This window comes from Lemur catta, chromosome 7, assembly GCF_020740605.2.
Source record: "Lemur catta isolate mLemCat1 chromosome 7, mLemCat1.pri, whole genome shotgun sequence".
NCBI lineage: Eukaryota > Metazoa > Chordata > Mammalia > Primates > Lemuridae > Lemur > Lemur catta.
In genome coordinates, this window is record NC_059134.1 from 92,449,492 (window position 1) to 92,469,383 (window position 19,892).

The window sequence follows — 19,892 nt, forward strand, 5'->3', positions numbered from 1 at the left end:
GTCAAGGTATCAGCCTATTCAGTTCCTAGTGCTGGCCCGCTACCTCCTCGATGGCTGCCTCGCTGTGTCATTGCATGCTGGAGAGAAACAGTGAGCTCTGGTGTCTCTTCCTCTTCTTCCAGGGGCCTGACCCTTATGACCTCATTTAATCTTTTATCACTTCCTCACAGCCCTGTCTCCAAATACAGTCACATTGAGGGGTTAGGACTTCAACATATGAATTTGGGGGGGGGGACACAAGCATTCAGTCCATAATGCCTGCTCAGAGATGCACAGCCAATCAGTGGGATTTGAACTCAGTGCCTCTCGGGAGCCCAGGCTCCTAACCACTAGGCTTTGCTGCCCCGGGTGCGCTGTGTGGGAGTACTGCCCATCCGAGTGAGCACTGCTCTTCAGGGCAGGGGGGTTCCCTGATCCCTTACAAATCCACAGGGCCTTACCCCCACCCGGCCTCCCAGGGTCATCCCAGGATTGCTCTGAAAGAGAAGTGGGCTGAGGATACGGCATGGAGGCCAACGGGGCCGGAAACATACTCTTGGATTTCGGGGTTCTCCTGCTTCAATTTACGGAGCGCTCCCCAACCTTCAGTACAGACGCCATCAGGCACGGTCTGCGTGACCTTGAGCAAGTCACTTGACATCTCCAGCCCCCAATCCCTGTCCCCTCGCGGGTGGCCCGGGACCATCGCACAGGCTTTGAGGTCGGCCTAGCACCAAGCATGGAGCCCCGGGCATAGCGGTGCCCCGAGGCAGGGGAGCGGCGGCGCCCGTGCCCACCCTGGCCGCGCAGGTGCGGGGGGAGTGGCGCGCGGCCCGCTGGGCGAGCTGGGGGTCGGGCGTCTGCGCCGTGGCCCCGCAGGCCCGGTCGCCTCCGCGGGGCCCAGTGGGCTCGGCGGCCGGGGCCACTCGCGCCCTTCACAGCCCCCCGCCGGCCTCGGGGCCCTGCCTCGGCGGCGCTCGCGCCCACGCCAGGCGCCCCCCGGGCCGAGCCCCGCAGGAGGCCCTGGCATTCCTGCACGGCCCGGCTCCGAGCGGCCTCCCGCGGCCGCCCCCTCCCGCCGCCCCTCCCGGGCGCCCCCCTCCCGGCCGCCAGCCAACTGCGTGCCCCCGGGGCCGGCAAGAAGCCACATGCCCCCGCAAGGAATGCCGGGCCTGGCGGGCGGGGCGGGCGCTGGGCAGGGCCGGGCCGGGCCGGGCAGGAGCTCCCCGCCGGGAAGGCTGGTGAGAGGCAGCGAGCGGGCCCGCGCCCGCCCCGGCCCGTGCCGGCCTCCCGCGCCGCCCCGGAGCTCACGCTGGCCCCGCCGGACGCGCGCTCGGGGCACCCCTCCCGGCTCGGCCCGCCCGGGCGGCCCCCGCCCCCTCCGCGCGCCCCCGGCCCCGCCGGCAAGGAGGAGGGGGCAGGCCGTCATGTTTCCCCACACCCCTCCCAGCCGCGGGCTTTGGGGCCCCGGTGGGGAGCAAGGGGCTGATTAGCCGAGAAGCAGGGGTGTGGCCAGCGGGGCCCCGGGTAGTGAGTCACACACGCTGCTCGCCCAGTCCCGGGGCCCAGCGCGGTCCCAGCCCGAGCGAGCGGCGTGCCACCCCAGCCGCGAAGAGTGTCCCTGGGCTTGGCATGAGGACCCTGGGGTGTCGAGGGAGGGGCTGAAGCCCGGCGCATGGTGGAGGGCGGTAAGCGGGGGACTGGGGAGAGTCCCCTAGAGAGAACCGGGTGGGGCTTGAGTGGGGGCTTTGGCCCTGGACGGCCCACGCCAGCACCCCCGGGCCCCGCCTGTACCTGCTCTGAGCTGGCAAAAGGGCCTGGCAGCCCCAGGGTGAGGGGCACCCTGCCAGGCACCGAAGGCCCATTTCGGGTGCCCACCCCTCTTGGCCCCAGTTGACTTGAGTTCCCTCCCTGCTCCCTTTTGCAGAGTTTTGTACCCAGGCTCATGTGGGACTCTCCTGCCCTCTGCCCTTTGGTCTTGGGGTCCAGGCTGTGTGTCACAGCTCTGCCTCTTGGCCTGAGCTGCCCTAGGCCCCTGACCCCAAGGGGCTGGTGGCTCCAGGCGTCCCCAGGACCAGCCCAGGATAGAAATGGCATTTCCTCTTGGCCCGGCTACAGCTGTTTTTGTTGTCTGTGTTCTCAAGCGCTTCCTCTGGGGATGGCAGGGAGGGTAACCAGACTCCTCGGGACCCCCACTTGCCCTCTCCGCCACTCACCCCTCTTCCCCTGTCTCTTTGATCCTCTTCCTGTGCTGGTCCCACCTCCTGCGTCCCAGGACAGAATGACTGAGAACATGAAGGAGTGCTTGGCCCAGACCAAGGCAGCCGTAGGGGACATGGTGACAGTGGTGAAGACAGAGGTCTGCTCACCACTCCGCGACCAGGAGTATGGCCAGCCCTGGTGAGGCCCCTGTGTGGGGACTGGAGAGGGAGGGAGGTCGGGGCTGGGCTGGTTTGGGACCCTGGGGAAAGTTCTCACTCCCTGCCCACCTTCCTTAACCCTGCTCCTGGCAGCTCCTGGGGCACAGGCTCTAGAAAAATTTAAGCAGTGGCCCAGAGAGGCCTGGGCCCAGGTCTTAGGACCACAGTCTTTCCACCATGCCCTGCACTGAGCAGCATGCTGGCTGGGGCTCCTCTGCCCACCCCAGGTCTCCTTGGCCTTCTCGCCAGGTCTGTCCCCAGCTTCTCTCCCCACTGGGCTGTCACTCTCTGATGGCTTCTTTGCTTTCTTTGCTGGACCCCGTTCCGGCCAGCTCTAGGAGACCAGACTCCTCAGCCATGGAAGTTGAGCCCAAGAAACTGAAGGGGAAGCGTGACCTCATCATGCCCAAAAGCTTCCAGCAAGTGGACTTCTGGTGTAAGTGGAGCTTGAGGCTCTGGGCTACTCCTCCCTTCACCCTCGTGGCCCCATCCCTGGTTAAGGAATTCACAGCAGTGGTACTAATGACAGGGCCTCGCCTGTGGTGTACCAGGCCCAGGCCTCCGTTTGTCCTCATTATTAGCCATCAAGGTGGCTGTCATTGGCCCCATTTTCCAGGCGAGGACACTGAGTCTTAGTGAAGGTTAAGTATCCTGCCTTAGTCCTGCAACTCATGGAAGTACAGTTGAATTCAAACACAGACCCGTTGCACTCTAAAGCCACACTCACTCTCCTACTTTTTCAAATTTGAGACGAAGGAATCGACTGGCTTCGTTGGCATTGGCAGGTGTTTTCTTTGAGCCCCCAGGGAGGGTGATGGGTTATTGCCACTGATGACTGGGGGGCCTGTGGCTGGCTGGCATAGAGCCAGGGCTGGGACTCTGGAGTCACACACAGTGTGCTTTCTACTGCCCCAGGCTGTCCTCTGGCGGGCCCCCTCTGCGGGTCCTACCGAATTGTAGCAACTGAGACCCTCCCTCCTCTTTCCATCCCTCCAGTTTGCGAGTCTTGCCAGGAGTACTTTGTGGATGAGTGCCCGAACCACGGTCCCCCGGTGTTCGTGTCTGACACTCCGGTGCCCGTGGGCATCCCAGACCGGGCGGCCCTCACCATCCCTCAGGGCATGGAGGTGGTGAAGGAAGCCAGTGGAGAGAATGATGTGCGATGCATAAACGAGGTCATCCCCAAGGGCCGTATCTTCGGACCCTACGAGGGGCAGATCTCCACCCAGGACAAATCAGCTGGCTTCTTCTCGTGGCTGGTGAGTGTCCCCTGGGCCGTTCCATGGGAGAGGTTGCCAGAGAACGTAGAAGGAAACCAGCAGGTGGAGCCGTACGCTGGCCCTGCCTGGCCTGAGAGGTTTTCTGCCATCACTTCTGGACAAGTGGATGATGGGTCTGGCTGTCCCCTTGCCCTGGCTGAGTGGCTGCAACCCTTGGTGTCCAAGGGCAATGCTGAGAGAGCCTACCTGGCAGTAGTCAACAGATCAGTAAATCACCAGGCCAAGCTCAGGGCAGTTTCCCCGTGTGTATGTCTGGTGGCATTTACGAAAGGTTTAGCTAACCCCTCTTCCAGAGTGGGTGACTTGGAGCTGGGGCGGTGAAGGCAGAGCCTGACTTCCTTCTTCCAAAGCTGTAAGGCCAGGCACTGGGCTGGGCTCTGCAGGTGAAGCCTTCAACAGGACAGGCATAATTCCTGCACTCAGGCAGTACAGCATCTGGTGGGAAGACAGGCATTGAAAATGTACACATGTGATTACTGTGATCAAACGGGGGGACACAGGACGCCCTGGGAACATAGCACGGTGGGACATGGCAGTGTTCATAGCACTCAAGAATTTGAGGCCTGGAGCCTTAGTTTGTAATGTCAGCCAGCTTTGCTATTTACTATCTAATGTGACCTTGGACGAGTCATTTAATTCTGTTGTGCCTGTTTTGTGACATAAGCGTAATAATACCTGTTGGTGAAGATGAAATGAATCAATATTGTGAAGTTCCTAGGATTATGCTTGTACTTAGTAAGCACACAGGAGTATCAATTATTATTACTATTATTATTGGCCTAGTGAGGGGTTTGGGGAAGGTTTCCTTTAGCCTAAAACATGAAGAATGAATCACAGCTCATCTTGGAAGAGGGGTGCAAAAATGCAGACAGAAGAGCTGAGCGAGAGGAGCCTGGAGAAGTCCAGGCTGGTGGCAGCAGTGAGCCCGAGAGGCAGAGTGGCCAGACATTAGCAGGAGAGGAAGGCAGGGGTTGGGTCACGCTGCATTTCATAAGCCAGGGTGAGTGCATCCTTCATCCTGGGGCCAGGGGAAGCCACTGACGCATGTCAAGCATAGGTGTGACCTGGTCAGGTTGCAGTGTGGAAAATCAGAATTCCAAGTAGGAGGCAGGGGTGGGGGTTCAGGTAAGAAAACCTAGTGGCTTGAACTCAGGTGCTAGAGGTGGACAGATGTGAAAGAGGTTTAGGAGGGAGATTTAGGAGGGAGATATGTTGACGATGGGATGCGAAGTGAGGAGCAGGGGTTTTCAGTGATATGAGCAGGAAGGGTTACCAAAGACAGCTCGCCGTGGGAGCCAGGCTTGAACTACCGGACAGAGATGGGAGGATGTGCGTAATAGAGAAAGGCAGTCAGCGGGCGCAAGGTCCTCGTTCATGAAAGACGCACTCTTGAGTGTCTCCTGTGTCAGGCACTGTGCTGGCCCTGGGAGTACAGTGGCCGGCCGGACTGGACGTACATCCTGCCCTCGTGGATTTTGCTGTGGGGCAGATGGAATTAATCCAAGAATAGGATAAATCCATATAAAATTATAGCTCTAAAGGTGACGGTGAGATAGTGAGGTGGGGAGAAAGTGAGCAACCGAGGAAGTGGTACAGCCAGAGGTCGGGGAAGGCTTCCTGCTCGTTGAGCTGGGGTTGAAGGGCAGGAGTGCCCACCAAGCAAAGACGGGATCGGGGCATCCGGGCGGATGAACAGCAAGAGCAAAGTCCCCGTGGCAAGAGAGAGCATGGCGAGTCTGAGCAACTGGACAGCGGGCAGTGTGCCTAGTGCACTGCACACGGGGCCTGGAGGAGGAGATGGGGCTGTGACCTCGTAGGGCCCAGTGGGCCAAATTAGAAGTTTTGTTGTTTGTTTTAGGAATAGTGAGAAGCTTTCAGGTTGTTTTAAGTGGGAGCTAGCAGGGAGTGACCTGGTCGCATTTATGTTTTGAAAGGGTGACTTTGGCTGCAGCCTGGAGAGCTGATGGGGGTGGCAGGGACGGTGGTCGGGCATGGCCACCCACTCCCTTCACCCCAGTTAGAGGGCTGGGGGAGTTCTCCAAGTCAGCCATGGTGGAAGCTGGGGCTGGGATGGGGGCAATGACATGGAGACAAGCAAACCGCTTTGTGTCAGAGGTGACAGCTCTGACTTGGAAATAGACTAATTGGCCTAAGTAAGGGAGTGGAAAGTGTCAAGGATACCTCAGTTTCCTCTCCCAACAGGTTGGTAAAGGTGCCTTTCTCTGAGAAATGGAGGATGCTGGGTTGAAGGACAGATCATGGTTTTGCTTTGGGACTTTAGTTTGGAATGACATCAAGTTATCCCAGTGGGGAGGTCGAGTAGGCTGTGGAACGCACAGGTCTGGAGCTGGAGAGGAGGTTTGGAGATGTCACTTTGTGAGTCCCTTGCGCATAGGCAGTCAGTGGGGCCAGAGGTGTGGAGGGCAGCCCCTGGGGAGACCAGGCTGTGTGACAGGTGGACAGGCCTGGGGCTAAGCTTTGAGGAGCTTCAGCAGTTCGTGGTCCAGAAGGAGAGCTTGATTCTGCAGAGGAGACACAGAAGGAGCATCCAGAGAGGTAGGAGGGAACCAGGGGAGTGGGTGACCTGGAAGTCAGGGGAGAAGAGAGGTTCTCCAGGGCTACAATGGCCAACAGTGTCAAATTCTGCTGAGATGCTGAGCCAAGAGAACGGCCGAAAAGTGTTCCTTGGATTTGGTGCCAGGGAGGCCATTGGTGACTTTAGCAAGAGCTGTTACCAGAAGGCAACAGGTCTCCACCCAGGACAATTTTGCAGCCCTGCCCCTTGCCCAATGCCTGGAGACCTTTTGGTTGTCACAGCTCAGGGTGGGGGTATGCTACTAGCATCTAGAAGGTAGAGACCAAGATTTCTGCTAAATATTTCACAGTGCACAGGATAGTGTCCCCCAACAAGGAATTATCTGCAGAAACCCTGGAGGAGAGCGCTGGGGGTGGAAACCTGATTAGCATGGAGGTGGCCAAGCATGGTCATTTCTCAGAAGTTTGGTGACAGATAAGATCAGATGTGGAAGAAAGAGATAAAAGAGAGGTGGAGTCGAGGGAGTTTGTTATTTGAGAGACGTCAGCATCCTTAAAGAGCCAGTGGGGGAGTCCTGCTGAAGAGGTGGTTGAATGGAGAGGAGAGATAAGGCACTGAGGGCCATGCTGCGTCATCTCAGAAGGTTCAGATGGAGACACTGGACATGGAGGGGGGTGGGTCAGCATGTGTCCTGCCATGGGGGCAGTAGCACAGAGCAGTGGGGCAGATGAAGGCAGAGAGGTGTAGTGGACCAAATTGTGCCCCCAAAGATGCCCACGTCCTAATCCCCAGAATTTGTTAAAATGTTATCTTAATGGCAAAAGGGATTTAGCAGGTGTGATCAAGGATCCTGAGGCCGGGAGATTATCTTCGATTCTCTGGTGGGTCCAGTGTCATTACAAGCATCTTTATAAGAGGGAGACAGGAGGGTCAGAGTTAGGAGAAAGAGATTGCAGGACACTACCCTGCTGGCCTTCCAGATAGAGGAAGGAGCCAGGAAGGGCTGCAAGCAGCCTCTAGAAGCCTCCAGAAAGAAGGTAGCCCTGCCAACAGCTTGATTTTAGGACTTCTGACCTCTAGAACTGTAAGGTAATACATCTGTGTTGTTTTAAGCCACTGTGCTTGTGGCAGTTTGTTACAGCAGCGATAGGAAACTAATACAGTAGGTGTTTGTGCTTGGTGGGGGGGGGGGCGTCTATTAGAATGTGCAGGGAGGTGGAGTGAGGTGGCCTGAGATGGAGGAGATCAGAGAAGGGAGTTCAGGTCCAGGTGGGTAGAGCCCCAGGTGCCCAGGGAGGGCTGTCCAGAGGCGTGTTGGGGTGTGTGGGTCTGCAGTGGAGGGGAGATGCTGGGATACAGTGGAAACTGAGTGTATAAATACATGCCTCTGGGGCCCTGGGAAGGGAGGGGTTGCCTACAGAAAATGCGCTCTGGAGGAGAGAAGAGCCTTGCGCTAGGAATGCAGGTTTAAGGAATCCTTGGCCGAAGGGGAGCTGAGAAGGCAGAGACAGTGGGAGGAGAAGTGAGGAGAAGGAAGGGTGGTGGGTGGGGCCAGTGCTGCAGTGGGTCAGGAAGCCTGAGGACTGAAAGTCCCCTGGCCCAGGTGACACAAAGTTCTTGGTCCCCTTGGCAGGAGCAGTCTCGTGGGCAGAAGCCAGATTGCTGCAGGTTAAGGTGTGAGTGGGAGGGGAAGAGAGGGAACCAGCAAGGGTGTGTGGCTTGTTTTAAAAGTCTGGTTGCCCATTGAGCAATTATTATATGCCAGGTGTATACCAGGAACCTCTGTCATCTCATTCTCCTTCCTGTGGCAGCCCCGCAGGCAGGCGTTGCTGCCCCTCTTGTTCAGATGAGAAGCGCGGGGCTGAAGAGGACAAGTGAGCAGCCCTGACTCCCGTGGCTGGTCCGCTGTAGATCTTGGTTCCTTGAGAGGTAGTGCCTCTCCACAATGCCTTAAGGGGTTCCTTTCTGGGGAGACAGCACTAAGGAGGAGGAGCAATTAATAGGCACCCTGGGCCAGGTGTGGTTACGTGCCCAAATTCAGCTCAACCTCGTAGATACAGAGCAACTCCCAAGCACTAGGCTCTGAGCAGGGAGCTGGGGTAACAGACATGCATAAGGTTTTGTCGCTGTTCTCATGGAACCTGCGGTTCAGTTCCGAGGAGCAGGGCCTGTGGTGGCAGCAGGAGAGGAGGAAACTTACTTCCAACCAAGTAATACAGAGACAGAGCGTTGCTGTGTGATCACAGTGCTGCAGAGGGCTGCAGAAGCAGGGAGGGGGGATTGGTTTCAACAGGGCAGATTGGAGATGAGTCTTGAAGGATGGGTAGGAGTTCAACAGAGGAAGCTCCTGGCTTCTCAGCCTGTGGACAGTTGCAAGGGAAAAAATCTAGGGCCATGCCCAGGGAAGGGCTATTAGGATCCCCTCCTCCTCCCGCCAGAGTTTATACCTGGCTGCAGCCTAGCCGAGGAAGGTTGAGCATTGCTAAAGCAGACAGACTAGCCCAGGTTTGCTGCCCAGCATGGGTCCATGGTGGGAGAAAAGGAAGCATCGAAGGCCCTGGAGTTTGCAGCCTGGGTATAGACCGGCTTCACCTGGCAAGAGTGGGTGTGGCCTGCGGTTCAAGGGGGGGCCAGCAGCCAGGAGGTTTCTCTCTGGGAGGTTTCTTCCCAGGGCCTGAGCGCTGCAGCAAGCAGATGGGAGCAGGGAGGGACTGGCTGTGGGCTGTATAGGACAATGTGGAGGCTTTCACCTTTGGGAATCTGAGAGGTGAGAGGCATTGAAGGCCTTGAGAGACCAGATGCTCAAAAGGGCTCAAGGAAAGTGTGTATGTGTGTACGTGTACATGTGTGTACGTGTCTGTATGTGTGTGTGTGTGTGTTGGGGTGGGCGTTAAGGCCTCCGCTGGGGAAAAGCAGGCATGAAGATGGCTCTGCCTGCTCAGGTGATGGTGGGCTGAATGGTGTGGCAGGGAGTGGAGAGAAAGGTAGGCCGAACCTGGGCACTGATTTTGGACCAGCATCTGGAAGCCCCACATCCTAAATAAACTGCATTCATTAGTCCAGTCCTGTCCCAAAGCCATCCTGGGTATTGTCTTTTCTTGACCTTCTGCCTGCCTTCAGAAGCTCTGGTCCCAATCCACCACATGTTTCTTTTCACGATCCCTCATATGTGCGCTCTACTCCAGCAGAAATGATAGTGGTGGTCCTGATAAGCCTAGCTGTTAATGTTTATTGAGCACTTACTACATGCTGGTTCTGTGCTCAGCGCTTTATAGCATAATTGCGTTTGATCCTAACAGCACTTCTGTGATGTAGGTATTATTCTATCCATTGCACAGCTGAGAAAACTGAGGCCTGGAGAGGATGAGTCATTCTGCACAAAGCTAAACAGCTGGTGAGTCGCTGAGCTGGGGTTCAAACCTGTGCAGTCTGACTCCAGAACCCACCCTCTCATTCCGCCTCTTGGTCCTGTCTGCCTCCCTTAGTTATCGTGTTTCTTCCTGTCTCCTTGCCTTGGTTGACTCTGTTCTACTCATGCTTCCTGCCCAGCACCAGTTCCCTCTCCGTCTCCCCTCACCCCTCACCCTGGAGGAAAGCTGGCCCCATTGCGTGCACCCAGGAGTTTGGCACTCACTTCTGGCTGTTTAGAAAAGAAATGCCCCTTCCTCTGTTTTTTCATCCCATTGGAAATTATAAATGCCATAAATCATTGCTAAGGCTTCCCAGACCTGCCTCAGACACTGCAGGCCAGGGCTGATGCTGCAGCCACGAGGTGCTTGGAGGTGCCATGCAGCCGTGTGGTTTTGTAAAGAGGCAGAAGAACGAGGAGGCCAACTCAGGGTTTTGGTGTAAGTTTTTCACACAGACCTCGGCTTGTTCCAGAAGGGATTTAGGGCAGCCTAGCAGGATACATAAAATATACCATGATAACATGTTAAAACTGGGAGAGAGAAAGAAGAAAGAAAAACAAGGGTGGAGACCCTACGCAGAGCCAAGTGTGAGGCTGCAAATGCATACCGTAATTTCCTATATCTGATCTGCACTTCAGCTACATAGGCTCCAGATCCGGCAGCCCCGGGAGAGGGGAGCCTGGCTGGCTACTAGCGCATTCTCCCCGTCACATGAAAGGGACCAGAGGCCTCCTGAGGAGTCCTCCCTTCTGGGCACGGACACTGGACATATTTCCCAGGGGCCCCTGATCTCACATCAGGGGATGTGAGATGGGATGACTCGGCCCAGGCCGGGCAGCCTTCCCGCCTGCCGGGCTGCTACTGTGCTGGGGAGGAGCAGATGTGAGACGGTGCTGCAGTGTTCCCGTTTCAGCTTCCATTGTAAAACGGGGATTTCTTTTCAAACTTGAAAGTGGACGTTCGAAAGCTCATGGCACACCCTCTGGAATAGAATCCGAGAGACACCGAGTGCCTGGGCGAGACAGCAGCGTACACAGACAGCTGCAGTGCCACAAGGTGGGGTGGGAACAGGCAGGTTTTACCAAGTCTGGGGGAGCTCAGAGAAACGAGGAGTTAACCGGCTTGTCCAAGAAAGAAGGGGCATTTGAAATAGGTTGGGGGCGTGTGTGTGTGCACACGTGATGAGCAAGTGATTTTCATGCTTGTTTGATTAATTTCTACTATTTTGAAAGTTTCAAACTCTGTTGAAAAATTTTAAGAATGGTATAGTATACACCTGCACACATGCTTCTAGAACTCACCTATTGCTAATATTTTATAACTATTGCTTTCTCTCTCTCTCTCTCTGTACTTACACAAACATACACACACACACATTCTTTTTTGTTTGTTTTCTGAATTGTTTGAGATATAATTATAAGCATCATGACGTTTTACCTCTAAACACTTCAGCCTATATACTTCCTAAGAGTAAGACATTCTATACTCGGCATGGGCAAACATCTTTTGAAAGGGCCATGTGGTAAATATTTCAGGCTTTATGGACCATATAGTCTCTGTCACAGCTACTTAACTCTGGTATTACAAAAGCAGCCATGGATGAGAAATGAATAAAGAGCATGGTGTGTTTCAATAAAACTTTATTTGTAAGCACTGAAATTTGAATTTCACATGAATTTTAAAATCATATAAATGAAATGACATGAACATTTTTTTAGTCATTAAAAAATTGCAAAAACCATTCTTAGCTCACAGGCTGTCTAAGAACAGGTGGTGGGGGCTGAATTTGACTTACCAGTGGTAGGTGGCTGGCCCAGTTCTGTTTAACCACCATGTGATTATTACACCCAGGAAATTTAACATGGATACAACACTGTCTCATCAATGGTCCATATTCAGATTGTACTTTTTCCCCATCTGGGACCCACTTGTGCATCACCCATTGCATTTGGTTGTTATGTCTCATTAGTCTCCTTTGTTCCAGAAAAGTCCCCCTGCATTTCTTTTTTCTCTTTTATGGTGTCACACTTTTGAAGAGTTCAGGCTAGTTGTTGGCTTAATGTTGCATAGTTTAGATTTTCTGATCCTTTCCTCATGGTGGATTCAGATGGTGCCTTTTTGGCACAGGCAATATTGGAGCTTTCTCATGGCATGCGATCAGGAAGCATGTGATGTCAGCGTTTCTTGTCTTTTACACAGTGGTCTTAGCAACCGTTGATGGTTCTTACCTGTATCAATTAGTATTCATAGTTTAAAATGGTTTTCCTATTTCTTCCATTGCTTCTACATTTATTACTTGGCATTCCTCTGTTTAAAAAAAATGTGTTCAGCCTTCTCCATCACCCCATCTCTTATTTTAAAACTATTTTTAGTATCTGTATGGACTCATGAATTCTTTTTTCATTCATCATGTTACAGTCCGTTCCTGTCATTATTCATTTTGATGTTTAAATGGCCCTAGATGTGGCCAGTGGGAGCCCTTTCAAACTGGCTCTTTGTTCTTTTGACATTATTTTAGCACTTCCTTATTTTCTGGCACAAAAAGATGTTCCAGCTGTCTCTCCTAGGACCTGTGATTCCTTGTAGTGGGAAATGGTGTTTAGAAGCCAAGATCTCTGGGCACTGGGTGCGCGATTGCTATTGGGGTATCCTTGCTTCTAGGCCTGAACTAGGTTTTGAGAGAGGAGTTGAAGTGAATGGCCTACCAAGTCAAAAACTGAGGGAACACAACATACAAGCAATGGGCACAGCATGTACAAAGGCCCTGAGACACATACATAATGTTGAGGTGGGGGTGGTAAAGGGTTTAGCAGAGGTACCCAGAGTGCTTGGAAGGAAAAGTGAAAGATAAGGCTACAAAAAAGTCACATTTCTCATGTTCTCAGATGCTATGGATTATATAAAATGCTATTCATTCAGTATCAGCTTTTCAGGGAGTAAAAATATGGACCTCAATCCTGAGATTCCTCTTAATGTCAGAAGCATTGAATGGTTTCAGCTTGTATAGCTGTTTTATAAATGCAAGTAGTTTGGTTATTGAAACATAAACCAAACCAAGGATTTCCACCAAAAAATAGTGAACCAGTTCTGGCGGGAGCAGAGTCTATAATTCTCAAAATCTATTATATTGGAACAAAAGTAGAACATGAAAAATTATTCTGTATTGGTCCACTGTTTCCAGCAGAGACCAGGTCCTAACCTGACCTTCTGTAGTCTTTGAACCTCGCCGCATTCTACCGCAGCTGTTTCTCACTTGAGTTGTGTTCAGGTGACTTTTAATGTTGGTGGAGTCCCAATGTTACATCAGTTTTATTTTACTGCTACTTAAAAAGGTATAAACATAAAGCTATGTAAGTAAAGACAAAGTTGCTTAACACTTATAACTTTTAAACAACTATAAAACCAAAACAAATTTACAGATATAAAATGAACAGAATGACAAAAACCTCAATATAATTCAAGTTAACAAAACCATTTTAAAGTGATGGATGATATTGTTTTACTGTTTGTAGGGAGAATATGGTAGTGCCTGCTAAGACACGGTGTCACTGGTGTTCGGAATGCCTTTTCTGTGCCATGTGTGTCTTTATTTTCCTGTTTGCCTCTATTTGAAACACTGGAAATCTTTTGTCAGTGCAACTGCTACAATGTCCCTTGGCCTTTTCTTCGCCAGAATGCGGCATTTACATATTAAGTTTGCATTCATTCCTTGTTCATTTGGCAAGTAGTAATAATTAGCGTTGTACAGCCAACTGTTACCATGAAACAAGCCACCTCAAAATTCAGTGGCATAAAGTGGGGGTCAGCAGGCTTTTTCTATGAAGGGCCAGATAGGAAATGGGTTTTGCAGACCCTATAGTGTCTGTGGCAATGACTCAATTCTGCCGTGGTGTAGTGCAAAAGCAGCCACAGGTATGGTGTGTTCCAGTAAAAATGTATTTATGGATACTGAAATTTGAATTCCACATAATTTTTACATCATGAAGTATTGTTCTTTTGATTTATTTTCAACCTTTTAAAAACGTACAAATCATTCTTAGCTGGTGGACCACCGTTGTTTACTCTTACATAGTTGCCGGTTGACTGCCGTGACTCACTTACGCTTGCGTGTCTGCTGGTCCGCTGCAGCTTGGCTGGTTTAGCTGGGCTCGCTGGGCGGCTTGGCCTCAAGCTGCAGGTGATTTTGGCTCTAGGTACCTGGAGCGTGTTTGCTTTGGGCCCAGGCTGAGTGCACAGGGGCTCCCTGAGAAGCTCTTCTATGTTTCAAGACTTTGCTTGCGTCGTTTGTTAACATCCCATTGGCCACACAGCTTATGGTTGAACATGAGGTTGTGCGAACCACCCGTCAAATAGTTGAATGCAGAGTCACATGGCAAAGGGTGATAGGGACGGGTGAAGAACTGGCGCCAAGACTTCATTCTGACATGGTGCCAACTCAGTCATGAACACATTACTCTTGTGGGTGCGGAAATCTCATGGTGATTCCCATGTATTGATTTTTTAAAAATGAAAACACTGAATCAAAAATTCTTAAAGAGAACATTCAGATCTTGGGAATATATCCAAAGACCCTAGTTTGAGAAATATTAATTTCTAGTAAATGCCTTGGCTTTGACAATGGGGGATTTTGAGTTTCCTGGTGTTTGAAAATTCCCCAAGGGGAGGTCTAATCTAATCTATGCTCCCTGAACCTAGTTCAGCGCATGCTAGTTCGGGTGGATGGACAACAATACCAACATCAATAATAACAGGAATAATAGTAACTGCCGATTATTGAATACAAATGATTTGTGTGTCCTAACTCTTTGTATCTCACAACAGTACTGTGGGGTAGTTATGGGGCTTGAAAGGCCAAGTTACTTATCCAAGGCTCTACAGCTAATTGTAGGGCCAGAATCGCAAACCAAACTAAAGCTCATAATCTCCGGGCCCCAAATGTGAATATCTAAATGCCCACACGATGTCCCATTGGTCATCCTCCCACTCACATGGAAACCTCCTGTTTCTTTAAGGAATGCTTTTCAAGCATACGGTATAAGGTTGTTTCCGTTCCCTTCTCTGATTGCTACTCCTGAATTTTTGGCAGATTTTATTTTTTTAACAGTTTTATTGCGATATAATTTACACACTATATAATTCACCCATTTAAAGCATGTAATTCAGTGCTTTTTAGGATGTTCACAGATATGTGCCACCATCACCACTGTCAATTTTAGATCATTTTCATCACCTCAAGAAGAAATCCTATGTCCTTTAGTTGTCATCTCCCCCTGCCACCCACCCCCAGCCTGAGGCAACCACTAACCTTCTGGCTCTATAGATTTTTCTATTCTGGACTTTCATATGAATGAGATCATACAGTATGTGGGTTGTTGTGACATCTTTTTTCACTTAGCCTAATGTTTTCAAGGTTCATCCGTGTAGTAGCATGTGCCATGCCCTTTTATGGCTGAGTAATATTCCACATGTTGTTTATCCGTGCATCCACCAGTGGACAGTTGAGTTGTTTTACTTTTTGGCTGTTATGAATGATGCTGCTGTAATTATCTGTGTCCAGGTTTCTGTGTGGGTATATGTTTCCATTTCTCTTGGGTATAACCCCTAGGAGCGGAACTGCTGGGCCTTGTGGTAACTCTGTGTTGAATCACCCGAGGAACCGCCACACTGTTTTCCAAAGAGCTGGACCAGATTACGTTCCCACCAGCAGCATATGAGGGTTCCTATTTCTCCACATTCTTGCCAACACTTGTTTTTATCTGACTTCCTGATTCTAGCCATCCTAGTGGGCGTGAAGTGATAGCTCACTGTGGATCTTTAGGTTTTATTCACTGCTTTTTTTCTGTCTCTTAGTCATTTTACTGGTTATTGGAGGAGAGCCACCCATGCTGGATATGGGGGTTGTGCACTGAACAACTCTATAGGGTGTTTTCCGCATCATCCCTGTTAATTGCTTCCCCCTCCATTGTAACTGGGAAGACCCTTCTAATCTACAGCATGACATTTAAAGTTTGTTTCTACCTGATTTCTCTCTGGCCACAGGCTCGTTCCAGTTTACATTTTTACTCCCTCCTGGATGGGGAGATTCTCCCAGATCTCTCTCCCACCCTTGCCCAAGCCCCTTCATGTAAAGCATAACTAGAAGACAGGATTCAGGCTGGTCTCCCTGATGGCCGCTCCTCGAGTTCCCCCTGCCCAAGGGCCCCTTCTGGGACTTGAGAATGCTGTTTGCTTGCACCAGGGAGAGTCAGGCCGTGTGTGGTCAGGGCAGGGAGGGGCGAAGGACAGAGCTGTCTGAGTTGGTTACAGGGCTCCGGACTCGCGTGCTCCTGGTTCCAATCCTGGCTCTGCCACCTGCTGGAAGTGTGTCTTTAGGCTGCTCACCTGTTCTCTCTGAGCTCCGTCTAATGGAACACACCCCTGTGAGTTGTGAACATTGATGCTTGTTGCATGCCTGCTGCCCGGCAGGGACTGAGCAGGTCACAGCTAGCTTTATTATCTCCGGTTACGTCACATGGGTTTCAGGAATGTCTGGGGATGGGGGTGAAATCAAAGTATATAAAACCCGGATGTGGAATTTGGGGTTGTATGTAAACATGCCTCATTTACCAGGGCTCCAGAGTGTTTGTAAGCATTAAAGAGAAGGAAGTGCTGCCATTTGCAACAATACGGATGAACCTGGAGGACATTATGCTAAGTGAGACAAGCCAGACACAGAAGGACAAATACTGCCTAATACCACTTATTTGAGGAATCCCAAATAGTCAAATTCACAGAAAGCAGGTGGATCCTTTGAGCTCAGGAGTTCGAAACCAGCCTGAGCAAGAGCAAGACCCTGTCTCTACTAAAAATAGAAAGAAATTAGCTGGACAACTGAAAATATATATAGAAAAAATTAGCCGGGCATGGTGGCGCATGCCTGTAGTCCCAGCTACTCGGGAGGCTGAGGCAGAAGGATTGCTTGAGCCCAGGAGTCTGAGGTTGCTGTGAGCTAGGCTGACCCCACGGCACTCACTCTAGCCCGGGCAACAGAGCGAGACTCTGTCTCAAAAAAAAAAAAAAAAAAGTTGCTAAGAAGGTAGATCCTATGTTAAGTTTTATCACAATAATAATTAATTAATTAATTAGTTAGAGCAGGAGGAGCCTTTTGGAAGTGATGGATACGTCCATGACATAGTTGGTGGTGATGTTTTCACAGGTGTACACTTAATATACAAACTCATCAGGTTATATACATTAAATGTGTACAGCTTTTTGTATGTCAGTCATACCTCAATAAAGTGGTTTAAACAGAAAAGGAATTTGATAAAAGGTAGTTTTAGAACAATAAAAGGAAGTGCTAATTTCCTTAGCAGTAAAATTAGGGCAGATACCTTAGATCATGGTTCTCAAGCTTTTTGAATCACCTAGGTGGTGATTCAAAAAAGTTACACTCACATGCCAATATTCATAAAATGCTGCACACGTTTTAAGGGACCCCTGGACACCAGGTGAGGAACCCAGGGCCTGGATAATCTCAGAGGTGCCTGTCCAGCTTCAGTGTTTGTTTGTTTGTTTGTTTGTTTGAGAAATAAGGTCTCACTGTCACCCAGACTGTCGTGCAGAGGCAGAATCACAGCTCACTGCGGCCTCAGACTCTGGGCTCAAATGATCCTCCTGCCTTGACTTCTCGAGTAGCTGAGACTATACGCATGTGCCACTAAACCTCGCTAATTTTTTAAAAAATTTTTGTAGATACGGGGTCTCACTATGTTTCCCAGGCTGGTCTGAAACTTCTGGCCTCAAGTGATCCTCCCACCTCAGCCTCCCAAAGTGCTGAGATTATAGGCGTGAGCCACCATGCCCAGCCCAGCTTCAGTGTTCTTCACTGCATGTCTCTGGGTGTAGCAGAGGCCAGAGTTCAAGTTCAGGCCAGCCTCTTTATCTCTCTGGTCTTCAGAGGGCTGTTATATTGTCTGCCTCCCAGGGATTGGGGAGGAGCATCTGAGGTGTGCCAAAGCACTTCGTCAACTGTGGATGCTTTGCAAATCATCTTTATAACCACTTCACTGTATGAGGAGGTGCAGGATTGAAAATCAGAATGCTTTATGGATTCAGTGGGTTCCTGGAAAGTTGCAAGCAAATCAGGTTTTTGAAAACCCAGTCTCTGCAGCATCTGGTAATGACACCATTTAGAGGAGCTCAACAGTGAATCCTGCATTGGGGTGGACGTTCTGTTGCAAAGTGGGGTGTTTCTCCCTATTAAAATGCCAAGTTGCATATAGCAAATTCACTTAAACCAGAGGCAAAGCTGGAATTTCTGAGCAGGCTCTGGGAGAGTCCTGCTTCATTCTGATGGGGCCCTTAGGGGAATCTTGGGGGTAACGTCTATCACGCTAAAGCATGGGCTGTACCATCAGAGATCTGAGTTTATACTCCAGCTTCCCCGTGTATTTCCTTTGTAGCCCTGGCCAGATATCCTAACGGCCCTAAACCTCAGTTTCCTAATCTGTAAAATAAAATGAGGATAATAATAGTAGCTACTTCATTAACTGTGGGAATTCACGCAGTAGCTGCATGAGTGGTAGCTGTTGGTGACATCATTGTTGTCTTTATTAATTATTACCATGGTCAGAAATACCATTCTGGTCCACATGGACCATGTTTGACCCAAGGGGCCAAAACTCAGGCTTATATATTATTTTTCTGAGCATCTCTCTATGTAGAATCATACGATATTAGTTACAGACAGAATTTTAAGGTCATTTAGGACAGGTTTCCACTCAGTGGGGGAAATCCTTTTCTTCAGTCTCCCTGATAGCAGATCATCCACTGCTTAGATACTTCCAATAACAAGAAGCTTGCCACCTCATGGGCTGCTTGTCCTATTTCAGGACCATTCTGCAGGTTGGACAGTTATTCCCTGTGCCAAGTTCAGGTCTGTGTCCTTCTAAATGCATGCCAGTCCTGGTCCGTCCCCCAACGTGGTGGGCCGTCCCACATTTGATGGCGGCTCTGCTGTCTTCAGCCTCCCCTTCTCCAGGCCGAGGGACCCCTGACCATGCTGGTTGTGCTTCCTTGATTGGGTCCAGGTTATCAAAGTCCTCACATCACAGTGCTCAGAGCTCCTGGGCTGGTCCAAGAAGCACCAAGTTCAGAGGGGCCGAGGAGTTGACCTTGAGGGATAAGGCAAGGGAGGGCACTGGGAAACCAGCCTCCTGGGGATCAATCTGGCCCTGGCTGGCTGGCCCTGGCCCCATCTGGCCCCAGGCCTGGAGGCCCACAGCCCACTCCCCACTCAGGGTGGTCTGGGCTCATCGCTGGCCTGCGTGCTCCTGCCCGCCCTGGGCCCTCTGCCTAGAGCGCCATCACCCTCCTCTTCTTCAAGATCTCCGTTTAGACTCCATATCCCCCAGGAAGGTCCTTGGCTGACTCCCAGGTATGGGGCTCCAGCTCGGAGCTCCCATAATCCCACGTCGTTTGCCACCACAGTAGGGACCAGGCATCGTCACAGTGGCCTCGCTGCTGTACCCACTGGAGTGTCAGCTTTCTGATAGCAAAGATTCTGTCTGCCAGGATCAGCACTTTACACCCAGAGTCTGTCACTGTAGCTGCTCCCTCTGTGATGTTTGTTGGCTGAATGAAGGAAGGAAGGAAGGAAGGAATAAGTGAACAAACGAATAAATAAACACCCCTCTGGGCAGCTCCCGTGTCCCTCACGGCCCCCACCCAGGGCTCTCTGCCCAGTTGGAGCTGCAAAAGGCTGATTATAACAACTCAGTGTTGACCCACAGGCCTCCCACCACCCAGCATTAGTAATGACTAGCATTTGATTTCTTCATCAGTAATCACTTACAATCGCAATGCTAACAGTGACCACTCATTGAGTGCCTCCACATCAGTCATGATGACAGTGCTGCAAGGTTGGTTATTACTCCATTTTACAGATGAGGAAACTGAGGCATGGCCAGTGAAGTCACCATTCAGCCTGTAAGTGGTGAAGCTGAGATTCTAGCCAATTCCTCTGGCTCTGTGGCTCCTACAACCCTCTAGATGCTTCTACTACTGGCTGTGGGAACTAGAGATGCTTCTTTTTGCCCCCAGGTGTGAGAGGAGCAATCAGAAAATGACAATGTGGTGTGATTACTGTTACGATAAAGTACAGGGTTCTGTGAGACCCCAGGGGAGGGTTGCTACAGACCCCGGCAGCATCTGGGGAGACTGCAAGAAAAAAAGGACACCTGAGCTGCGTGTTTTCTTATTTTATCTTTTTGAGATTTTTAAAACACAA

General features: G+C 51.0%; 1 protein-coding gene across 3 annotated transcripts in view; it reads left to right on the top strand.

Annotated features, from left to right (window-relative positions):
* Positions 1–1,510: 1,510 nt before the first annotated feature.
* The window catches only part of PRDM11 (PR/SET domain 11), a 43,803-nt gene continuing 25,421 nt past the window's right edge, over positions 1,511–19,892 (top strand). For all 3 annotated transcript variants that reach the window (XM_045557878.1, XM_045557876.1, XM_045557877.1), the window contains exons 1-4: positions 1,511–1,667; positions 2,255–2,379; positions 2,732–2,835; positions 3,396–3,658. In XM_045557878.1, coding sequence (XP_045413834.1) covers positions 2,261–2,379; positions 2,732–2,835; positions 3,396–3,658 — 486 coding nt within the window. In that variant the 5' untranslated portion in view covers positions 1,511–1,667; positions 2,255–2,260. The remainder of the gene's footprint in view (positions 1,668–2,254; positions 2,380–2,731; positions 2,836–3,395; positions 3,659–19,892) is intronic.